The following is a 21,654-nucleotide window of genomic DNA, read 5'->3' on the forward strand; positions in this document are numbered from 1 at the left end:
AGTGAAAAAGAGGCCATGACTGTTAAACAGGCTTAAGGCTCCCGGGAGCTGATTAAAAACTTATTTCCTGGTTGGATGACCATAAATCTGTAAAATGGATGACATGACATAGTATACAACCATGTCCTAATTTCTCATACAAGTGTTTGTAGAGTTGAAAGAGCGACTTGAAGTACAACAGGCGAGAAAGAAAACAAGATATTTGTTATGTCAAGCCAGGAACGTTGTTTTCTGGGATTGTTTCGTTCCTGGACATAAGTTCACTGATGACCTTTCTGTCTATCCTTTTAAAAGGTGGAACAAGCTGACATTTTGCCTACAGAAATGGTTTTCACCATCAAGAAACAACCACGTCTCGGTCATGTTGTTAAACTGACCAATAGCTCGGATGGTACGGAGTCACCGGTCCTTGACTACATTCACTTGTTTACCCAAGAAGACATTGATCATGGACGCATTCTTTATGTGTCTTCATCCATCCAGGTGTGTACTTTACTCCCCTATAATCGCATTTATCTTATTTTTGACTGAGTTTTTGCATTTTTGCAGGGAGTTGACGGCTTTACGGTGGATGTCACCAACGGTTTTACTACGATTGAGGACTTGCTTATCGTGGTGAACATCGTGCCTCGAATTATCCCTGTTGTGTCGCTCAACTTCACCGTGAAGGAAGGCCTCAGTAAGGTCATCAATGATGAAGTCATCACCATCACGCATCCTTTCTACAAATCCTTCAATATTGAATTTGTGGTGGACGAGTCGCCGCAACATGGGGAGATACGTTTCCAGGATGGAGATGAGCTGACTTATTTCACTTGGGAAGAGGTATGGCGGCAAACTTGCTAGCGTTTCAGACAATGTTCCCTCTAAGCTGCGTGTAGTGCGCAATTAAGCACTACTTTTGTCTTCTCTGCGCAGTAGCAATCATATGGCACGCAGTAAATAAAATCCAAACTTTTTTTTAACCTTTTGGTCGCGGGTCTTTTGGTCGCCGGTCTTTTGGTCGCCGGTCTTTTGGTCGCCGGTCTTTTGGTCGCGGGTCTTTTGGTCGCGGGTCTTTTGGCCGCGGGTCTTTTGGTCGCGGGTCTTTTGGCCGCCGGTCTTTTGGCCGCCGGTCTTTTGGCCGCCGGTCTTTTGGCCGCCGGTCTTTTGGACGCCGGTCTTTTGGACGCCGGTCTTTTGGACGCCGGTCTTTTGGACGCCGGTCTTTTGGACGCCGGTCTTTTGGTCCCTTTTGGCCGCCGGTCTTTTAGTCGCCGGTCAAAAGTACTTGGATATTAAACAGTACTTAAATATTAAACATTACTTAGATATTAAACAGTACTTAGACATTAAACTCTCATGAAAATAATTTTGAGAGCTGGCTACAACATTAAACTGTCACTATTTGACCGGGCGGGGACCAAAAGACTGGGGACCAAAAGACTGGGGACCAAGAGACTGGGGACCAAAAGACTGGGGACCAAAAGCCCGGGGACCAAAAGCCCGGCGACCAAAAGACTGGGGACCAAAAGACTGGGGACCAAAAGACTGGGGACCAAAAGACTGGGGACCAAAAGACTGGGGACCAAAAGCCCAGCAACCAAACGTCTGAGCACCAAATACCCACATACAAGCCACATCAAGAACAAAAGGGTTTTGTCAATGAGAAGTCACCATCATGGAACTTTCCCCATTACATCAACAAAAGATATGCTGTGCTAGCACTTTTCGGACTCGGAGCTACCAATGGAAAAATGAAAACCCCAGAATGTTACCACATGGTTTAAGTCGTCAGAACCAAATATCTTGGGCTCTCCCACATCTAGCCCTGGCCTACATCTCCCTCGCTTCAGTTGACTTCTGGAAAAAGTGATGCTAGTTTTTTTTTAAGCACCCGCAGCCAAAATACAATGGCAGCTTGCATTCCTAGAATAGAGTTCACAAAAACCACGCTTGTTTTGTCACTGGCAGAAATTACAAAATGAAAAACTCAACAAGGGTTGAGCATTGTTTTAATCTGCCAAGGTAAAAATACTTTGTTTTAGTTTTACTACTGCGCTACCAAAACGAAAACTATATCAAGGAATAATGGCGTCCAAGCCAAACTGTAAATTTTCCACAATTTTCCACAAGTTGACTACTTCCAAGCTTCTCTGGTCGTAACGGCAAATAGAGTTGTGATTGTTTTCCCACTCAGATTCATGACGGGGGTTCAAAAAAGGTTATATACGAGTTAATAGTATCACAGAATTGCTCTTATAGACGTTCCTCCACAAGGAGATGAAATAAATCAGACATGGCAGATCCCAGCGTGGGATTAGTAACTGCTAATGTCATTTTTCTTCTTCAATAAATCTTGTTTCTGTTATATTTCTATCAGGTCATAGCCAGGACAAAAGCTTCAGATAATAGATGGGTATTTTTATATACATATAATTGGCGTACCATGAGGTTATTGTGTAGTAATTGTTTTGTATCCACTAGGTGGCTTTATTCTTTCTTTTGCGAGTGACTTTAGCGATTTATTTCCTGCTGTGTAATGAATGCTCACATTTGGTTCAGATTCAGACATTTTAGCATGAAAAGATATTAAAAAAAATAAGATAAATACTAAAATTGATATAATTTTGTAGTTCTGTGTAACGAATGCTTACATTTAGACATTCCAGTATGAAAAGGTATTAAAAAAATAGAGTAAAAATAAAAATTTATATAATTTAGTAGTTCTCTTTTCCAGAAAAAAATATTAATATCCTTATAACTTGTGCTGCTACAGTTATTTTAAAGAAATAATTTTAGAGTCTGGAAACAAACCTTAAGAGCAATGTTTCCTCTAATTTTTTGTTGGTCTGGGCAGAAAGACAACCTCCCTGAGTACACTGAGTACCAGTGTGAGTGACATCATCATTGCTCGCCATGGGCACACCAGTATTAGCAGGTGCATGTCAATGTTCCCTCTAATTTTTCATGTAAAACATGCTGTAAAACACAAAAAAACATAAGAGTGGACAGAGCTACTGCCACTGGATGTTGCGTAAATGGCGCCATCATGGGGTAAGGGGTAAAAAATATATAAATAAAGTTTGGATTTTATTTACTGCACGCCATATGATTGCTACTGCGCAGAGAAGATGCGCAATTGCGAGTAAATAAGAGTAAAATGTGCTCTTTGCACGTAATTTTCGATCAAAATACATCACTTACTACATACTTAATAAGCACGGCTCAGTGTTTTTTGCAAATCATTTTAGATTTCAAAATAAATGATCTGATCATGGTTACCTCAGTCAATAAATGTAACTCAAAAGAAACAATGATCTAGTGTGTACACGTCGAAAGTTAGCTTACAAGAAGCAGACTGGAATCATGTGACTATGCCGCGATGGTAATGACCAAGGTTGTTATTCCAGAGGCAGGCCGTCGTCATATGGGATCCATTTGGCACTTCCCGTTCCCCCAAGCATTTCCTCTCGTCAGAGCACTTTACCGGCTTTTATCGAGATAAATGTACAACTGTCGTCTTTGCCGAACGAGGTGCAACATCAATGTCTCAAGTGTCAAAATGGGTCCAGTTGAAGGGGACTTCAGGGCTTAGCAAAAAAGAAATGTGGCACTTTTGCGGGTATTTTTGGAAATTGACTGAATTTAGTGACACTTTTATAATAGCGCGCTCAACAGAACATACTGTACGTCATGCCGGCCATGTACAGTGGATTAGATTAGATTACCGTATTTTCACGACTATTAGGCGCATTTAAAGGTCTTAAATTTTCTCCAAAATAGACAGTGTGCCTTATAATACAGTGCACTTTATATATGGGAAAAAACAAAACCAAAAACCACCACTGTCGGATATTAAAAAAACACAAACGCCTGAGCTGAAACAATACTGTTAAATATGCAAATGCCATTTTAGTTTACAAAATCTTCCATCCAGCTCCTCCCCCACTGCAAGATTTTATACCAAAAAATCCAAAACATCAACAATGGCTGGCTCTAGAGGTGACTGTAAAGTAGTGAGTGCTTCATACCTGGAAGTCAATAGCAATTACTGTATTTTCATGACTTTAAGGCGCACTTAAGTCTTAAATGTTCTGCAAAATAGACAGTGCGTCTTATAATACAGTGCGCCTTATATATGGAAAAAAATGTCATTCATTGAGGGTGCGCCTTATAATGTGGTGCGCCTTATAGTCGTGAAAATACGGTAATTGTCATCATACCCATAAACTGCGTATAACAAAATTGGTAGTGCTTCCCCCTAAAGTGTGTTTTACCGGCAAAAGACCAAAATTTCATTTGATAGTAGCAGATTTTACACTTTGTTTTTTTGTCATGAACAGATCTTATATCAAAAAAAGAGCAGAATACCACTTTCTATAGGGATGGTAAGGCAGATAAACGCTACTTACCATGTTTCCAAAGTTCCTAAACATTATTCGTAAAGGGGTCGGGAATGGAAATATGTTTTTTTTTTTGTAGAAGGCATGTGAAATGTAATTTATGGTCGCAATTCTGTTCTCCGCAGATAAAACTCGGACAAATCTACTACGTCCACGACAGCAGCGAAACCACAGAGGACAGTTTCACCATCTCGGCGTCTGCTTATGAAATCGACCGCCGGAGCCTTCCCGTCACCGTCGCCGTGACGGTCCGTCCCGTCAACGACGAGCCGCCCAAAGTGTCGCGCAACACCGGGTTGGAGGTAAGAGCTTTTTATCTAGCTCGACGCAGTCGTCTGAAACGTCGCCGATTGGGAAATCTATTCGGATTGAACCTTTTGTTTGTCATGCTGCCTTTAATGAGAATGGAACGTGGGAAAACTGAAGAATTTTCAGCCTACGATTAACACCCGTACATTCATTGAATCCTTTGCTGAACCTGGGGGTGCTGGAGCCGAGCTAACTACAGGCACTCTGAATTGGTGGTCAGCCAATCACAATGGAGAATGAGACAAAAGACCATCAATCATAGATAGGGTTAAGACATTTAGTATTCAACTAGCTAGCCTAGCATTCATGTTTTTGGAAAATGGAGTACCCAAAGAAAAGCTACCCAAGCCCAGGGAGAACACGCAAACTACACAAAGTGAGGACTCACCTGGGATCAAACCCTCGACCCCAGAACTGTGAGGCCACCAGACTGCCTTTACACCCTTACATAACAGTAATATTCCAATACAGTAATCCCTCAAATATCACGGTTAATGTAGACCAGACATTTTTGAATAATTGAAAAATTGCAAAATAGGGTCACCCCTATCATAACAACCTATTTCAATACATATTTGTATATGTATATATTTTTTTGTTTAATTTTTTGTTCAAGCATAGTCCAAGTAGTAAGAGTCGCATCCACTGATGAGTTTCACCGTGGATTTTCACATTTGTATTAACTTAAAAAATAATAATAATTAATATTTAATACATGAAAAAATGCAAGTGAAGGCTACTTCAAAAAAAAATTAAATTAATAGTAAATAGTTGTAAAAAAATGGGAATTCGCGAAAATTGATGGAAGACTGTACCAAGCCAACTTTGTCAATTAATACAATTCATTCATGCATTTGTGTACATATTTTGCATATAACTGCACCATCAAGTAATATCAGCCCAAGTCAGTAGTCACATGGTTACTTTTGACTTGACAGTCCAAGTCTCCTCACTAGTTTCAAGGTTTAGGAAAAGTCATGAGTCATCATCTCCCACAACGGGAACGCAAGCATGTCATTCACCCCGCCACGTTCCTCCTCCTGTGGCTCCACGTCTCCGCGGCAACCTATGTTTTAGGAAAAACCGCCAAAGCGTGTGTACGCCATTTGAGGACGCCTGGCGGTGTCACACTAGCCTGTGGCTATTCGCTGTGTAACGTGATAGCACGACAGGAAGCGCGTTCGCGGTGATCTCTGAGATTACACGATGAGGTCTTCCATTTGGTTTAGGCGCTGTTCGAGACCGTGGGTCTACCCTACTGTTCCCAATTAGTGTTCAGTGCAGCCATTTTATATATAATATTTAGATTTTTTTTAAATAAATGGATTAAAAGAACTGGATTAAAAGCCCTGAATATTCAATTTTTTATAGATCTAAAACAATGTTTATTTTAGCTTTTTTTAGATATATTGTTAGATTTTACAAAAGGATTTTTGAACGAAAAACAGAAAAAAATGATTAAAAAATGACAATTATTGATTTAAAAGGGGGAAAATCAAGAAATGTAATATAAATCTATACTTTTCATTTAAATTTGATCCTAAAACAGAAAGTCAGCACTCATGATTTACTTTCCCGGGCCGCACAAAATGATGTGGCGGGCCAGATTTGGCCCCCGGGCCGCCACTTTGACACCTGTTGTTTAGTGTTTATAGTCATAATACACGTTTTTAATGCCTGTTATAACAAAATGGCCATTGCATTGATACATGTATAATCTTTTGTAACAATATTCAATTGGACACAAACTGCGAATCCATTGTTACAATTGAATACATTATGCAGTGACAAACTTACCGTGTTGGTTATTAAAATGATTGACTTTTTTTATTTAAAATCAACATGAACTTACCGTGTTGCTTATTAAAATGATTGGCTTTTTAAAATTTCATTTAAACATGAACTTACCATGTTGTTGAATTAAGTTATTGTGGATATTTGTCATTTCATGTAATGGCTGATTTCCTCTTGAGTTCCATGTTTTAACATTCAAAATGGTGGTCATTCTAAAAGTAAATACATCAAAACAATTAGAATCCGTTATATCCTTCACAGTTGTATTAGTTTAAACAGAAAACTTGTGTAAAACAACTGTATATAAAACAATCGTCACAACAGTTAATTAGTAGAATAGCAGCGAAAAAACACAATTATATCCGAGTTTTCTCAACTTAATATGGAAGCTAAAGTTTGCTATTTTCTGGTTACCTGCCTTCTTTCCACCTTTTAGCCAAGCAGAAATCGTTGATCATAAGAAACCTAACTAACAAAGACTTACATTTAAGAAGTATGAATTAGATTAATATATTAACGGACACCCGCAACTCACCACTTGGTAGTTTATGCCATTTGTATGCCGAGTTATTCTTCGTTCATTATGGTGGCGTCTAAATAAAGGTTAAAAACAGAATACAGCGAAAGAGAAAGATGTTTCAGTTGTTTTCAAGTTTTTAAACATGTGCTGCACCTACCTGGCTGTCATCTATTTTGTGTATTTATTGGATTTGTGTCATCCAGTCGTTTACGATGGAAAAAGTATCGATTGATTCGTTTGTAACAGCAGCAGGTCGTGTGTGTCTGATTAACGAGGCTGCAGACGTCACGCGTGGAGTGAATCGTTGTTGCCCTCTGCTGTAACCTTGGAGAACTACAGTTGTTTTGAATTTAACCCTTTCATTGTCATTAATATACACTTATTTATTTATACACTTTTATTGTCATTATATAAAAAACATACATACAACAACAACAAATAAACAGACAATTAAATAATTAATAAATATCTATATAAATTAATAATAACAATACATAATAAATAGACAATCAATAAATACCAAATAAAATAAATAATAACAATGCATAATAAATCAACAATCAATCAATAAGTAATACATAAATTAGTTGGCAACAAGTGCAATGAGATTTGAAACTTCACCATAAAGTTTAAATACAATAAAAATGAAGTCAGATAAAAGTAAAAGTGACTAAAATAAATGAAATATGTACACATTTCATAATGAAAAATACTACATTTTTAAGTTGAAGAAAGTTAGTTGGAATTAAAAACAAAATAAATTTGGTATAACTTAATATATATATTTATTTTTAATATAATTTCAATGAATAGTTTAACATGCATAAAATAAGAGTCACTCACAAACATTTTGAATGTCAACAAACACGAACACTAAAAAAAATGTTGTCTTTTTTGATAAATTTAGTTAACAGTGTTGAACAACATGACATATTCCCACACTTGCTTTGTTTTCCTTACTCAATATAATTCCGATGCTCATAATCTCACATCAATGTACAAAATTCCCTCCTACAGCAATTTGTTTTCTTTTCTAACCATCTGCCAGGTCCTCGCCGGAGAAGAAGCCGACATTACATCCAGCATGCTGAGAACCGATGACGGCGACACCCCTGCCGAAGACGTTTTTTACAGCGTGGAGTCGCCTGTCAATGGCATGGTGGCCTTCAAAGACTTCCCTGAAGAAGCCGCTGTCAATTTCACGCAGGCCCAAATTAACAATGGCGAGATCATCTTCATTCATGAGGGTGCGCATAAAAAAATCATATCCAAAACATGATCCTATATTGTAAAATTTTCTGGATTTCTTCCTTTAAATGGATAAAACTTTGACTTTTATGTCTTTAGGTGAAGAATCCGGTGGTTTCAGTTTCACGGTGACAGACGGCGAACATACGTCGCCACTCTACACTTTTGTGGTTACAGCCAGACCCCTCACCATCACCATGGTAACGCAAGATGAGTTGATGGTATTCCCAGGTGAGGCATCCATTTCCTACTAAGTTGTAAGTTAAAGAACTTTTATAGTTTAAATTATACTTTATGAATAAAATAGGTTTGCTATATTATGCTGTAGAGCACTGGTGTCAAAGTGGTGGCTCGGGGGCCAAATCTGGCCCGCCGCATCATTTTGTGAGGCCCTGGAAAGTAAATGATGAGTGCTGACTTCCTCTTTTATGATCAAATTAAAATGAATATTATAGATGTATATTAAATTTGCTGATTTTCCCCCTTTTAAATCAATAATTGTCATTTTTTTAATCATTTTTTGTGTTTTTAGTTCAAAAACCATTTTGTAAAATCTAAAAATATATTTTTTAAAAAGCTAAAATAAAAATAGTTATAGATCGATAAAAAAACTGAATATACAGGGATTATAATCCAGTTATTTTAATCAATTTATTAAAAAAATCTAAATATTATATTTAAAATTGTCTGGCCCACATGAAATTGACACTTTTGTTTTGGTATTTTTAGAAAAAAAATGTAAAATTAAAAAAACATAATTCGATAAAACCTATAATCAAGTCAATTTGTTATAAATGTTATGTGCAAACCTGTAAACTAAAACTTTAAACTAAATAGAACAAACAAGACTGACTTTCAATAGCAAACAATCACTGTCAGACATTTTATTTAAAATAGATTGGACATCTCAGTGGTACCCAAAGAGTTGAAATAATACACTTTAAACATTTATTTCATCCAAGGGACTACTAATAAGCACTAACTAATAAAAATGCATTTTGATATTGTCAACCCTTGAGTATATGCCAACCTAATAATCAAGGTCATTTGTATATGAAATCCTATGAAAAACAAGACTAAATAGACTCCAGAGTCAGATTAACTCCACTGTTTGCATGTTAATTTGACACTGATTTGCCATTTGTGTGTTTGTGTGTGCCCTCAGGAACCAGGCAGCCAATCACAAGTGCCAATTTGGGCGCGGTGACGAACGAGGACGGAAACGAGATCGGCTATTCTCTGGTTCATCCTCCTCGTTTGGGACGACTCATTCTGGCTAACGAAAACAACCAAATGGAAGAAATCAACCGATTCTCACAAACTCAGGTGCGCTTGAGAATTAGCTCAGGGGTCAAAGGTCATGTATACCATGTACATAGATAGGGTTGGGCATACTTTTGGGCCCGGGGCCCCTTATTGACTTTAAAAATTTGACAGATGGGCGGGGTCAGAATAAGATACGATACATATAAAAAAGTACATGCGTTAACAGTATATATGAAACAAACAGAAAAAAAGGAGTAAAGTATTAACATACTCATCACTCATCATTAAAGTAAAAAGTATAAAGTGCAAAGTCAAGTAAAAAGTATAAAGCACAAAGTCAAGTAAAAAGTATAATGTACAAAGTCAAGTAAAAAGTATAAAGTACAAAGTCAAGTAAAAAGGATAAAGTACAAAGTAAAGTAAAAATGATAAAGTACAAAGTAAAGTAAAAAGGATCAAGTAAAAAGGATAAAGTATAAAGTACAAAGTAAAGTAAAAAGTATAAAGTACAAAGTAAAGTAAAAAGTACAAAGTAAAGTAAAAAGTACAAAGTAAAGTAAAAAGTACAAAGTACAAAGTCAAGTAAAAAGTATCAAGTACAAAGTAAAGTAAAAAGTACAGTGTAAAGTAAAAAGTATCAAGTACAAAGTAAAGTAAAAAGTATAAAGTAGAAAGTAAAGTATAAAGTACAAAGTAAAGTAAAAAGTACAAAGTACAAAGTAAAGTAAAAAGTACAAAGTACAAAGTAAAGTAAAAAGGAATGTATTAAGAAATATTAAAATGTCATTTAAAAAAGATAGAGAGGCTGTAAAACACAGAAAAACAAATAAGAGTAGACAGAGCTACTGCCACTGGCTTCCGTGTGACGGCGCCATCTTGGGAAGGTAAAAAAAATTTGGACAACGTTGGCGGGGCGGATTAAAAAGCCTAACGGGCCGTATGTGGCCCGCGGGCCGTAGTGTGCCCACCCCCGACATAGACTCTAGTTTGGAAGGAAAAATGAGCTGGCAACTTTAATGCTATTGCTAGCAAGCTGCCAAGAAGAAGCATTTCAGTTGACCATTGGAATTTGACAGTGTATTATTTTTGTATGCATTTTTGTTTTGCTTGAAAGTGTATTTGCGTGAGTGAAAAAGTTGAGTTGAGGACACGGAAATGAAGCCAAGCCGCCACATTCCGGTTCTCCAATCGTGAGATGCGGGATGCCAATTTCACTGTGGTTATTTTTCAACTTTTGCGACGACGTATGAAAAAAATGTCAACTGAAATGGCCAAAAATGTCAAAAAATACCTTGGTGACCTTGACTTTTGTGTCTTCTGGTCCTTTAGCTTGAGTCTGGAGCCATTTTCTACGAGCACCAGATGCCCGAGGAGCCCTTCTGGGTTGTGAGGGATTCCGTAGAACTGATCCTGAGCTCCCAACCTGCCCCGAATGTCCGCCATGTTCTACCCATTGTGGTCTCCTACTACGCCACGCACAGCAATATTTCTTCACAGATGTGGAAGAACAAAGGTAAATGTCCAAAAGTTAGCTTTAAAATTCATTTTCTTCCTCTTTTGTGACTTTTTTTGTAAATAAATTAGTTTGGGGGCGGCCAGTGGAAGAGTGGTTGGCATGTCGGGCTCGCAGTTCTAAGCTCGAGGGTTTGATTCCGGGTTGGGGTTGGCCGGTGGATGAGTGGTTAGCATGTTGGTCTCGTAGTTCTGGGCTTAAGGGGTTTGATTTTGGCTTGGGGCAGCTGGTGGCTGAGTGGTTAGCGTGTCCGCCTCGCAGTTTTGAGCTCGCGGGTTCGATACCGGGTAGGTCCTCGATGTGTGTGGTTTTCATGTAGAACCTGGATTTGCGTGGGTTATATTCAGGTACTCCTATGTCCCAAAAACATGGATGCTAAGATAATCTAAATTGGTAGTCTGGTTGTCCTTTGTCTCCTCGAGCCTTGTGATTGGCTGGCCGCTAATTCGGGGTGTCCCGCACCTGGTGCCTGTAGTTAGCTGGGTAGGGCTCCAGCACCCCCACGAGCCCTGTAGGTAGGCTGTTCAGAAAAATGAATGGATGAATAAGACATCCCCAAAATAACATAACATTGGGGTTTAGGAGTTAATGTGCTAGGGGTGGAACTTATTGGGGCACTGGGCTCCGGCCACTAGGGGGAGCAGTTTTCGATAGCGTAGTTGGATGACAGAAGGGTATGAAAATGAACCTTTGAAATGAGTTAATTGTTTCCCCCCCAGGTCTGGAAATCGTGCAAGGCCAAAGAAAAACCATCGACGATTCCATCTTCGACGCTTCCAACCTTCAGGCCAGTCTTCAAGACCCCAACAGTGCGGACGTGGTCTTCGAGATGAAGCGATTCCCCGCCCACGGACGCATCACCCTGGGTGGGCGGGACCTCCCTCGAGGTTCCCCTTACTTCACGCAGTCTGACGTGAAACGCCGAGAGCTGGAGTACCTCCATGACGATTCCGCCGGGTCCTCCGACAGTTTTTCCTTCAGGGCCCGTTTGAGGTCCGTCAGCGAGGAGGGCGGCGAGGGCGGTGAGGGCGGCACGCCCGACGGCGTCGTCTTGGAGGAGGTCTTCAACATCTCCGTCAAACGACGAGGGTCCGAGCCACCCGAGGTCGTCACCATCGACCAATTATTGGAAGTTCTACAAGGTTCTACAGTGGTGGTTACCAAGGACCATCTAAACACCCGTGATGAAGACAGCCCCCCCGACGAGATCCACTTCACGGTGACCAAAGCCCCTCAAAATGGCCAACTAGTGGACACCCATACCTTAGACCACCTCTCTGAATTCACCCAAGAAATGATCAACAGTGAACAGGTAGCTTTTCATAGCGACGGCACCCTAACGGACGGTTTCGTAGAATTCGTAGTCTCGGACGGTGAACATCAAACGGAAGCCCAAACGCTTCACATCGGGATCCTGGCTCGAACCCTCATCTTGGATAAAGCAACGGAAATCCTGGTAAAGCAAGGAGACGATGAAACGCTAGTTACCGAAGAAATGTTAAAGGCGAGTACAGGTGGTCCGGTGGAAGAAGACGTCCTCTACAAGATAACCGGCGTCCCCAAATACGCCGCCGTCATGGTGGACCGACAACCCACATCGGCGTTTACGCAGAAACAAATCCGAGAAGGACGTGTTAGCGTCCGTTTTGTTAAGTCCACTTCACCCCGAGATAGCGTAGCCTTCGTAGCTCGTAGTCGGGCGGCCAATGTCTCATCCGTTCTGGACATCACAGTCCAACCCCTTGCCCAGATCGCCCAAGACCCCATCCTTCCCCAAGACTCTCTAGTCCAAGTAGACCGTAAACTTCTAGACGCCAGCGCTTTAGCCAACAAGACCCGAGCGTCCCCAGTCTTCACGGTCATCCGACAACCCCGGGGAGCCCGATTCGTCAAATCCGGCAATCCTGGAGCGGGTCAGTCTTTGGATTCCTTCACCCAGAAGGACTTGGATGAAGGACGAGTCGCAGTTGAAATCCCTAAAGACTCTCCAGACTCTCCAGATGGGGTCACTGAGGACGAGGCCAGGTTCTTGCTTCAAGCTCATGGCGTTCCCCCAGCAGAATGCGTCCTATCCTTTAGAACAGAACCCTACAATGCTTCTGGCGTCTACCCCGCAACCCTCTTGAGAGTCCCCCGGACAACCCCAGCAAAAGACAGCGAAGACGCTAATTTCCCTAAGGCGACCTCGGAGAATCCAAGATGGAGAGCAAACCAGGACCAAGCCCACGGGTTCACAACCACCGTACCGGCCTCGAACGACGGTTCCCGCAGAAACCCGGTGGTTTCCCGACGTGGGAACGTCTGGTCCATTCTGATCCCTATCTTGGTTATCCTGCTCTTGCTCCTCCTAGCGGCCCTTTTGGCGTATTACCTGATCCGTAAAAACAAGACGGGAAAGCACGATGTCCAAACGGCAGCCGCGGCGAAACCTAAAAACGGCGAAGTGGCCGGAACGGAAACCTTTCGGAAAACCGATCCGGCTAATAATATCCCAATGTCCGATATGGATTCCAAAGCTGCCGATCCGGAACTGGTTCAGGACTGCCGGACGACGACTCCGGCCTTGAAAAAGAACCAATACTGGGTTTGAGACTTCGTAAAACCTTCTCCAGAAGTCTTCTACTTGGTATTAAAAACTGGTTTTGGTGGAGTTTTTGTTCCTGGACGGCAAAATACTGACCAGTCCTTTTGAGACAGTTTCATATCTTGGAATGCCATGTGTATATTTATTTTATCATTCCTTTTCCAATCGACGGCACAAATGACATAAACATGCACCATGTTTGCAACAACAACAAAAAAATGAAATTATTCTGTTGTGCTCGACCATTTTATATCAAAAGCCCAAGTTACTTGTTGATAGTTTTTGGTGGTAGATTAGTTTTTAACCTGGTGACGTGAGTTAAGTGTATATAAATGAGTAACTCCATAGAAGTGCTGTTTTAAGGCAGTCAAACTTTTTCTTTTTTTTTTTGCCATAATAGTTTGAATAAAACAAGTTTGAAGTAGAAACTTGCAACTAAAATTAAGAATATTATTATAAATATAATATCTAATTGAAGAAAGCAGTTTAAAAATATTCTTTATTGGCCAGACATTTTTTTGTTTCTATTCAAGTATTACATTACAATTTCCTGAAGATGGCGATATTTCACACAATATGGTCAAGATAACTTTTGCGTTTTTCCCGTTTTTGATACATTTTTGACCGTTTTAAATTGTGTACGCCATATAACAACTTTTTTACGGGATTTTTTTTAAATTCTAAAAGTACATTTTTTTGTCAAATTTATCTCGTTTTAGCCATTTTGGCTCTAATCTGGATCGTCTTGGTCACTAATAGCATACAAAAACGTCATCATCAATTGCTAATATCAGCTATGCTATTAGCATGATATGCGTACACGCATTCCCCTTTTTTCACTATATAAATATAGAGTGTCAGCAAGCAATGTACCAACACAGTCAAGCTGTCAGGGTCATATGATTTTTTTTAAATTTTATTTTTAGATTAGAACTTTATTTTTTTCAATATTCTGGAAATTTTGGGGGTTGTATTAGCAAGACAGACACAGAAGACAATGTAGACCTAGATAAAAAAAACAACTAAAAAAACAGTGACATCTACAGAATCTCGAATTTAGTGCATACTGATTGGGCACCCCGTCTACTTTGGAGAAGATTTTGGACTTTTAAATGCGCCCTATATGAGAAAATATGTTTTTTTAATCGCGTAATAGGGGAATTGCAATCATTAATAAGGCGAGCAATTGGCCGAGGTTGACAGCTATGTGATATATTTACGATTCAAAATTTGGTACATAGATTTTCATTGATTTGTTAGTTTTCTAGCAAATCTTTTAATGGAGGTGGATTTTACCCAATTACTAACTGTACTGTAATAGTCTATGTTGTGTGTGTTTTCGTTTTTGTTTTTCAATCTGCCTTTTTTGCCTACTTTGTTTGTTGCTTTGTTTTGTTTTCCTTCCACTTTTTCTCAGGGCTAAATTCAGGCTAACATAAACACTCAAAGCTTTTCGGTTATTTGTCTTTTTTGAAAATGTTAACAAAGCTAGCTTTTAAACTTGAATTTAGCTCCGAGGACTGATAATTTCTTAAACACTTGAATAGATAGGCAGCACAATACGGGCAGGAAGTTTGGTCTTAAACCGGTCTTGACAGGCTTAAGTGGCACAAAAGCTAGCATAGAAGCTAGCATAGAAGCTAGCCGCCCAGAGCAAGTGGCGATAGATAAGGATCGGAACGACGTTCTACGCATTCCGTTTCTATATTTAAGCGAATTTTAGTCATCTACGGCGATAATGAGGATTTTTATTCTCTAACAAAATAATTGATTAACCGTATTTGGTGAATGTTGATTGTTTCAGAAAGTTTGATGTAGAAATATGGCTCTGTTAGCGTGATTTAATCGTTGATATAAAGGAAAATGGGCCAAATATTTATTCATCAATTGTTAAAAGCAAGCAAACTAGACTTTAAACAAGTTCTCACTTTTGCTACTTATGCTATCGTGTTAAAAACTTTATTTTAATTCATGTTCAGTCTTAAATTGTTGATTTTTTTCCCCAGCTGGCACAAAGCTCAGGAAGTGATGTGTTCAAAGACACTCTGTAAATTTCCTGTCAAATGCGTGTATTTTCTCATTTTTCAACCCCCTTTATCGTTTTATCATATTTTGTGTAAATATTCTCTTTCATTCAGGTGTTTCTATCGATTTCTATGTTTCTCTGTACTCTAATTAACCGACATTTAACGAAAACTAACTCGTAAGCTTGCTGCTCCCTTTTTTTGTATTCAATCAGAGTTTCATCACTTTGGCTTTTTTGTTCATTCATTATTTATTATTTCTTTCATTGCCATTACATCACCCCGTGCGATAAAAGATCTTTTTTTTCCTAATTTGAGCTTCCAAACATCAATAAAAGGTTTCCTTTACACTGATTGAAATAAAAACTCTGATGCAAGAATGGCTCTGTTCGTTAATTTTTCCAGTCAGGAAAGTTCCATCTTAAAAAATAAAATGTAAACATTGAATTAAATTGAATACTTTCTTGTCATTATACAAGAATAATGTGATTTAAACCTTCACCACAAAGTGTAACAACAACAAACTAACAGACAAATAAATAATCAATAAACTATAAATATAAATAATAAATAGAAAAACCAATAAATAAGTAATAAATAAGAAATAAATAAGTAGTCACATTAGACCACCGAAGAGTTGTCGTGATCAACGAAACAGCTGCCATACCCTAACATGACCACCGTGTGGCAGCCATGCGCAATCATGATCATTGAAGTGAAAAAAAAGAAAAGAAAAAACGAAAACATTCCTGAATTCGAGGGGTGAGTGCGCATGCGCATTCGAACTGACGCTATTCGCAAATTGAGCCCCAGCTGCGAGTGCGTGCGTGACGTCATCTTGTCTCAGCTGTGATCGTGCAAGCGATGTCGCTATTCAAAAGGAATAGAATTCAAATCTTGTTGTTGTTATTGTTATTGTTATTGTTTTTTTTTTGGGGGGGGGGGGACTACCAGGGCATTTCCATTGACGGGAATAGACGTCAAATCCATTTGGAAGGAAAAAAAAATTGAATAGTTTCTATTTCTTTCCAACTTTTGAGCAGACATGATGTCCTCAACAGATGAGTCCTGAACTTTGGAATATTCTTTCATGTGTCTGGCGGATGTTGTCTTGCGTAAGTTTGTGGCAAAAAAAGGAATCCTCTTTAAAAATAAAGTCGTAATTCAAGAAAAAGATGGGAAAACAGATCCCGGCTGGGAAGAGGAGGGGCCGTTCTTAAGAAGATGGGACCATAAATAAACTTGTTTTCTCAATGTGGGGACATTGAAAAGAAGACAATGACTGCTAAAAGTTGTTATTTTATGTTTGAAACCCCCCCCCCCCCCCCCCCCAAAAAAAGCCACCTGGTAACCATTGACATAGACGGGCAGCTTCCATAATATAACCCGAGCTGTGTCGTAATGAGGTTTTAAGATAAACAAACACTAGCGTTTCCTGTAGGGATTTACTTTGCCCGTTTTATCTCAAGAAAACACGCCTACAGGAAGTAGCATGTATTTGTTTTCCTTTTTATCTGGGCCCACTATTGCAAGATTATTCCATAAAAAAAAGTTGATAAGGAAAAGATATATGAAGCCCAAATTAAAACCTTAAAATATACAACATGTTACAGTTAATGGAATCCAATGCAGTTCAGTTGTATTTAACTTTGGATGTTTATTTTTTAGCAACTGATTTAGGTACCCCACCTTCAGCTCCATCACCCCCAAAACTAAATTATGATGTATTCCAGGGGAATCTAGTTGTATTTCAAATTTACTGAACTTAAAAAATAAACACAATATTTATTAGAAATAAATAAAAATTGTTATACCACTATACCAGTGAACATAATTGAAAATAATTAATTTTGCAGGATCCATCCATCTAGGCATAGACAATGACTATTTATCAATACACAATTTGACATATATGATATTTGTTATCATATTAAAATAATAATAAATCTAAAGGCACATGAACATAAGAAAAAAATAATTCCCTGAGAATTGACTTTAAAGGAGCTGTCACGTGACATCCTGAGTTGGAATCACAGAACCCCTGAGGCCACATGTCGTGGTCAGGAGGTCAAAGGTCAATATAACGGACCGCCCTCGCACAGTCTCCTGGAATGAAAAGAGCATTCACAAAGAGGAACAGTCACATACTATCACTCAAACGACCCCCCCATCCCTACCACACACACACACACACACACACACACACAGACAGCTGGAGGGGAGTCAAGCAATTGTGTATTGTTGACTTCTGCCCACTGTAAATCACATGCGTTTTTTTCTGGCTCCCTCTAGTGGGCTCTGAAGTAATCACTGCGTCAATACAATTTAGTTGGGTGCTCGGACGTTTGGTCGCGGGACAAATGGTGACAGAGAGTTTACTGTTGAAACCAGCGCTCAAAATTATATTCATGAGAGAGTTTAATATCTAAGAGAGAGAGAGAGTTTAATATCTAAGAGAGAGAGAGTTTAATATCTAAGTACTGTTTAATATCTAAGTACTGTTTAATATCCAACTACTGTTTAATATCTAAGTACTGTTTAATATCTAAGTACTGTTTAATATCTAAGTACTGTTTAATATCTACGTACTGTTTAGTATCTAAGTACTGTTTAATATCTAAGTACTGCTTAATATCTAAGTACTGTTTAATATCTAAGTACATTTGACCAGCGACCAAAAGACCGGCGACCAAAAGACCGGCGACCAAACGTCCGGTCACGATTCAGATGTCGTATTCACATTTTCAATACTATTCTATTTCATGTTTAAGTGAAATATATATATTACAATTTGATAGAGGTAGTGTTATTTAGACTTTTTGACCTTAGAATCAAATATTTATGAAGGATGGCGACATTCCCATAACTCTCTTGAATATATCCACATTAGTTGTAATTAAGAGTGACATGTTGTATACAACAATGTTTAGAAATGTATCCCATCGCCTGCCTGTGTTGGTTCACGTTGTACTGCGGATGACAGATGATCTTTATAAACAATCGGCCTGCTTTGTTTTTGTTAAAGTTTGCCTTAATGCGACAGTCGATTTTTTTTACTATCTTGTTTCTTGTCAGCACTCATGATTTACTTTCCCGGGCCACACAAAATGATGCGGCGGGCCAGATTTGGCCCCCGGGCCGCCACTTTGACACCAGTAAACTAGCAAATACTAGCATCTGTTTTTTTACCACAAAAATGATTGCCATTATATCCAAAATGCCAAAAATATAGTCAAGCAGACCAGGACTATGCTAGTTAGGAGCTAGCATAACATATACTAAAGTTTATCAATTTACTTGCTTACTACAACTAGAAAATACTTTATATTATGGGAATTTTAGCAACATTAGGGGACAAAAATCATATTTTCTGACTCACTAGAGGACTCCTATAACTCTTTGCTAAGAAAAATTGTTTCATGACTACTTTTTTTTGCATGCAAACTAAAAAAAAATGCTGACAGTGCAAGTTATTTTAAGAGAAAAGTCAATGGGATTACTGGCTCCAGAGCTGTCAAAAATTTTGCTGCTTTTCATCACGGCTGTTTTTCAAAATGAAGTCATCGAGCGGCGTAAGAGAGGAAAAACATCGGGTTCTTGTTCAAAAAAACTTGCCGACATGCAAAAACTCTTTAAAAAAAAGACACATTGGACATTTTTTAACCACTATAAACATTAAACAGGTGTCTTAATAGTTATACTTTGTTTCCACCAAAGTTTGAATCGCTATGACAACAAACAATGACACAATGGGATGGTGATTCATGCTAATATTTGTAAACAATTGCCTATTTTAGCCATTTTAACTGAACAAGAGATGCCCAAATCGTTTAAAACATGTTAAATTGAATTGTATTGACGTAATTTACATGTCAATGTCAGTGAATAGGTTAAAAAATAATAATAAAAGAGTTAAATAACGAGGATATCATCCATATAAATACATGTTTTTGGCTACATCTTTCAGAAAGTAACTATATCCAACACCTGGTGCTAATTCAATTGGTCTCCAACATACTAATATTAATATACCTACACAATTCAATGAAATCAGATGCCCGATTAGTAGCATTTTAGCTAGCATAAAGTCATGCTAACAAGGTTAGTTCTGGTACTATTTTACAGAAAATACAAAATGTGTCACTTACCTTAGCTTGAGCTTGTCATGTGTTAGCACCAATTGTTCCTTGATTGGTTCAGCTGTTTAGTCTATGTCACAGGTGTCAAAGTGGTGGCACGGGGGCCAAATCTGGCCCGCCGAATCATTTTCAGCGGCCCGAGAAAGTAAATGATGAGTGCCGACTTTCTGTTTTAGGATCAAATTAAAATTAAGAGTAGAAATGTATGTTATTTTTCTTTATTTTCCCCCTTTAAAATCAATAATTGTCATTTTTAAATCATTTTTTCTGTTTTTAGCTCAAAAAATATTTTGTAAAATCTAAAAATATATTTTAAAAAAAGCTAAAATAAACATTGTTTTAGATCTATACAAAACTGAATATTCATGTATTTTAATCCAGTTCTTTTAATCCATTTATTTAAAAAAAAAATCAAAATATGATATCTACAATGGTCCGGAATCCTTGCGGCCACTTAGGGTAATGCATGCTATGTATTTAAATTGAATGAGTTCCAAAGAAATGGGGAGCCTTTGAATCTACCCGCGAGATAATAGTTGGCAAAGGAATGTTGTTTACAGGGTGTTGGAAATAGTGTTTCCCAGGAAATAGCTTTGTGCAGGCAAACACGCCGATGTTTGCCCTTTTTTGACCTGTTACGAGACCAATAAAAACAGATAAAGTCCCAAAATGATCCTGTTTCGGTGCCATTGACGGTGATAGACATTATTATTCCTTGAGAGCCATACTCTGAATTTTAAAGTCAAAATACATATTATTAATTTCACCACTTTGAAAGTTTAAAAAAAGTGTGAATTCTTTTGAAAATATTATTTAAATGTTGCCAATCAATGAATATCAATGAGAATATCCTTATAAAAAAGTCTAATGAAGAAAAAAATGATTTAAAAAGGAAGTAAGCCATATACACCCATCAAAAGAGCCGCATACGGTTCACGAGCCATAAATTCCCTACCCCTGCGCTAAAGCTTTCCAATGCAAAAGGCTAAAAAAATTATAAAACAATATACAATTAGATTGAAACATCAACTCATGTAAAAATGTCTAATGGTCATTTTCCAAGGCACAAAATGGACGCCCCATTCACTTAAACTGGGTGTAGTTGCTCATTTCTCCGTGCCATTGACAGCCCTAAACGTCCAATCCATTTTGACTGGGAGGAGCCAATAAACATTCCCCTTTTTATGTTACTTTTTTACCATCTGCTTGAATTTGGAGGAAGAGAATAAGGTCAAAGGTCAAATCTAAGTCGAAAACGGGGTCGCTGGCAAAAGTCTCATGATGGTGGGAAAGGAAATTCGGCAGTGGGAAAAATGCTGGCAACTTTTACGCCTTCCAGACAAACTTATGCAGACGTTCACCCTCCCTTTTCTTAACTCAGCATTTTTGTCTTTTTTATACATATGTCAGCTGCTACTTGCTAGCGTAGCGCTAATGCTTTTAGCAGGCCGCTGCAATCCAACACGTTTTCCTCTTGCAAAGTCTCTTACACAAGGGAGAAGTTGAGCTTTAAAATAAAATTGCGGACCACCTCAAGTATCTAAAGGTATGTGGTGGGATTTCATCCATCCGGCAGTTTTCAATACGAGGGTTTTCGGCCCTAAATATCCATTTTTTTTGTACATCAGATTTATGGGTTATGTTTAATGAGTGTCCGTAAAGGCAAAATATCTTAATTAAAAGTAGATGTAGATGGTATTATAATCATTTTGTATTTGGTTGTCACTTTTTAATGATTTTTAAATCAATGTATTATAAAATATTGTTTCTAAATAGATGAAAAATAGTAATAAAAACTATATGGATACAATTCTAATGAATTATAATGAGAAATAATCTGGGGATTAAATTTAATGACACTAACAAATATTT

General features: G+C 38.3%; 1 protein-coding gene and 1 long non-coding RNA gene across 2 annotated transcripts in view; one reads left to right on the plus strand and one right to left on the minus strand.

Moving 5' to 3' along the window:
* Positions 1 to 16,008, plus strand: part of cspg4 (chondroitin sulfate proteoglycan 4) — a 62,917-nt gene extending 46,909 nt beyond the window's left edge. The window contains exons 4-11 of the mRNA XM_077711203.1: positions 295 to 483; positions 550 to 825; positions 4,511 to 4,687; positions 8,057 to 8,255; positions 8,356 to 8,487; positions 9,422 to 9,582; positions 10,852 to 11,035; positions 11,755 to 16,008. Coding sequence (XP_077567329.1) covers positions 295 to 483; positions 550 to 825; positions 4,511 to 4,687; positions 8,057 to 8,255; positions 8,356 to 8,487; positions 9,422 to 9,582; positions 10,852 to 11,035; positions 11,755 to 13,625 — 3,189 coding nt within the window. The 3' untranslated portion in view covers positions 13,626 to 16,008. The remainder of the gene's footprint in view (positions 1 to 294; positions 484 to 549; positions 826 to 4,510; positions 4,688 to 8,056; positions 8,256 to 8,355; positions 8,488 to 9,421; positions 9,583 to 10,851; positions 11,036 to 11,754) is intronic.
* LOC144192150 (uncharacterized) lies at positions 6,618 to 7,288 on the minus strand. The gene is made up of 3 exons (XR_013325054.1): positions 7,166 to 7,288; positions 7,024 to 7,081; positions 6,618 to 6,700 (listed from the first exon to the last, which is right to left on the minus strand). It is a non-coding gene; the product is annotated as an uncharacterized LOC144192150 (long non-coding RNA).
* Positions 16,009 to 21,654: the final 5,646 nt, after the last annotated feature.

Source organism: Stigmatopora nigra, unplaced genomic scaffold, assembly GCF_051989575.1.
Source record: "Stigmatopora nigra isolate UIUO_SnigA unplaced genomic scaffold, RoL_Snig_1.1 HiC_scaffold_25, whole genome shotgun sequence".
NCBI classification, from domain to species: Eukaryota; Metazoa; Chordata; class Actinopteri; order Syngnathiformes; family Syngnathidae; genus Stigmatopora; species Stigmatopora nigra.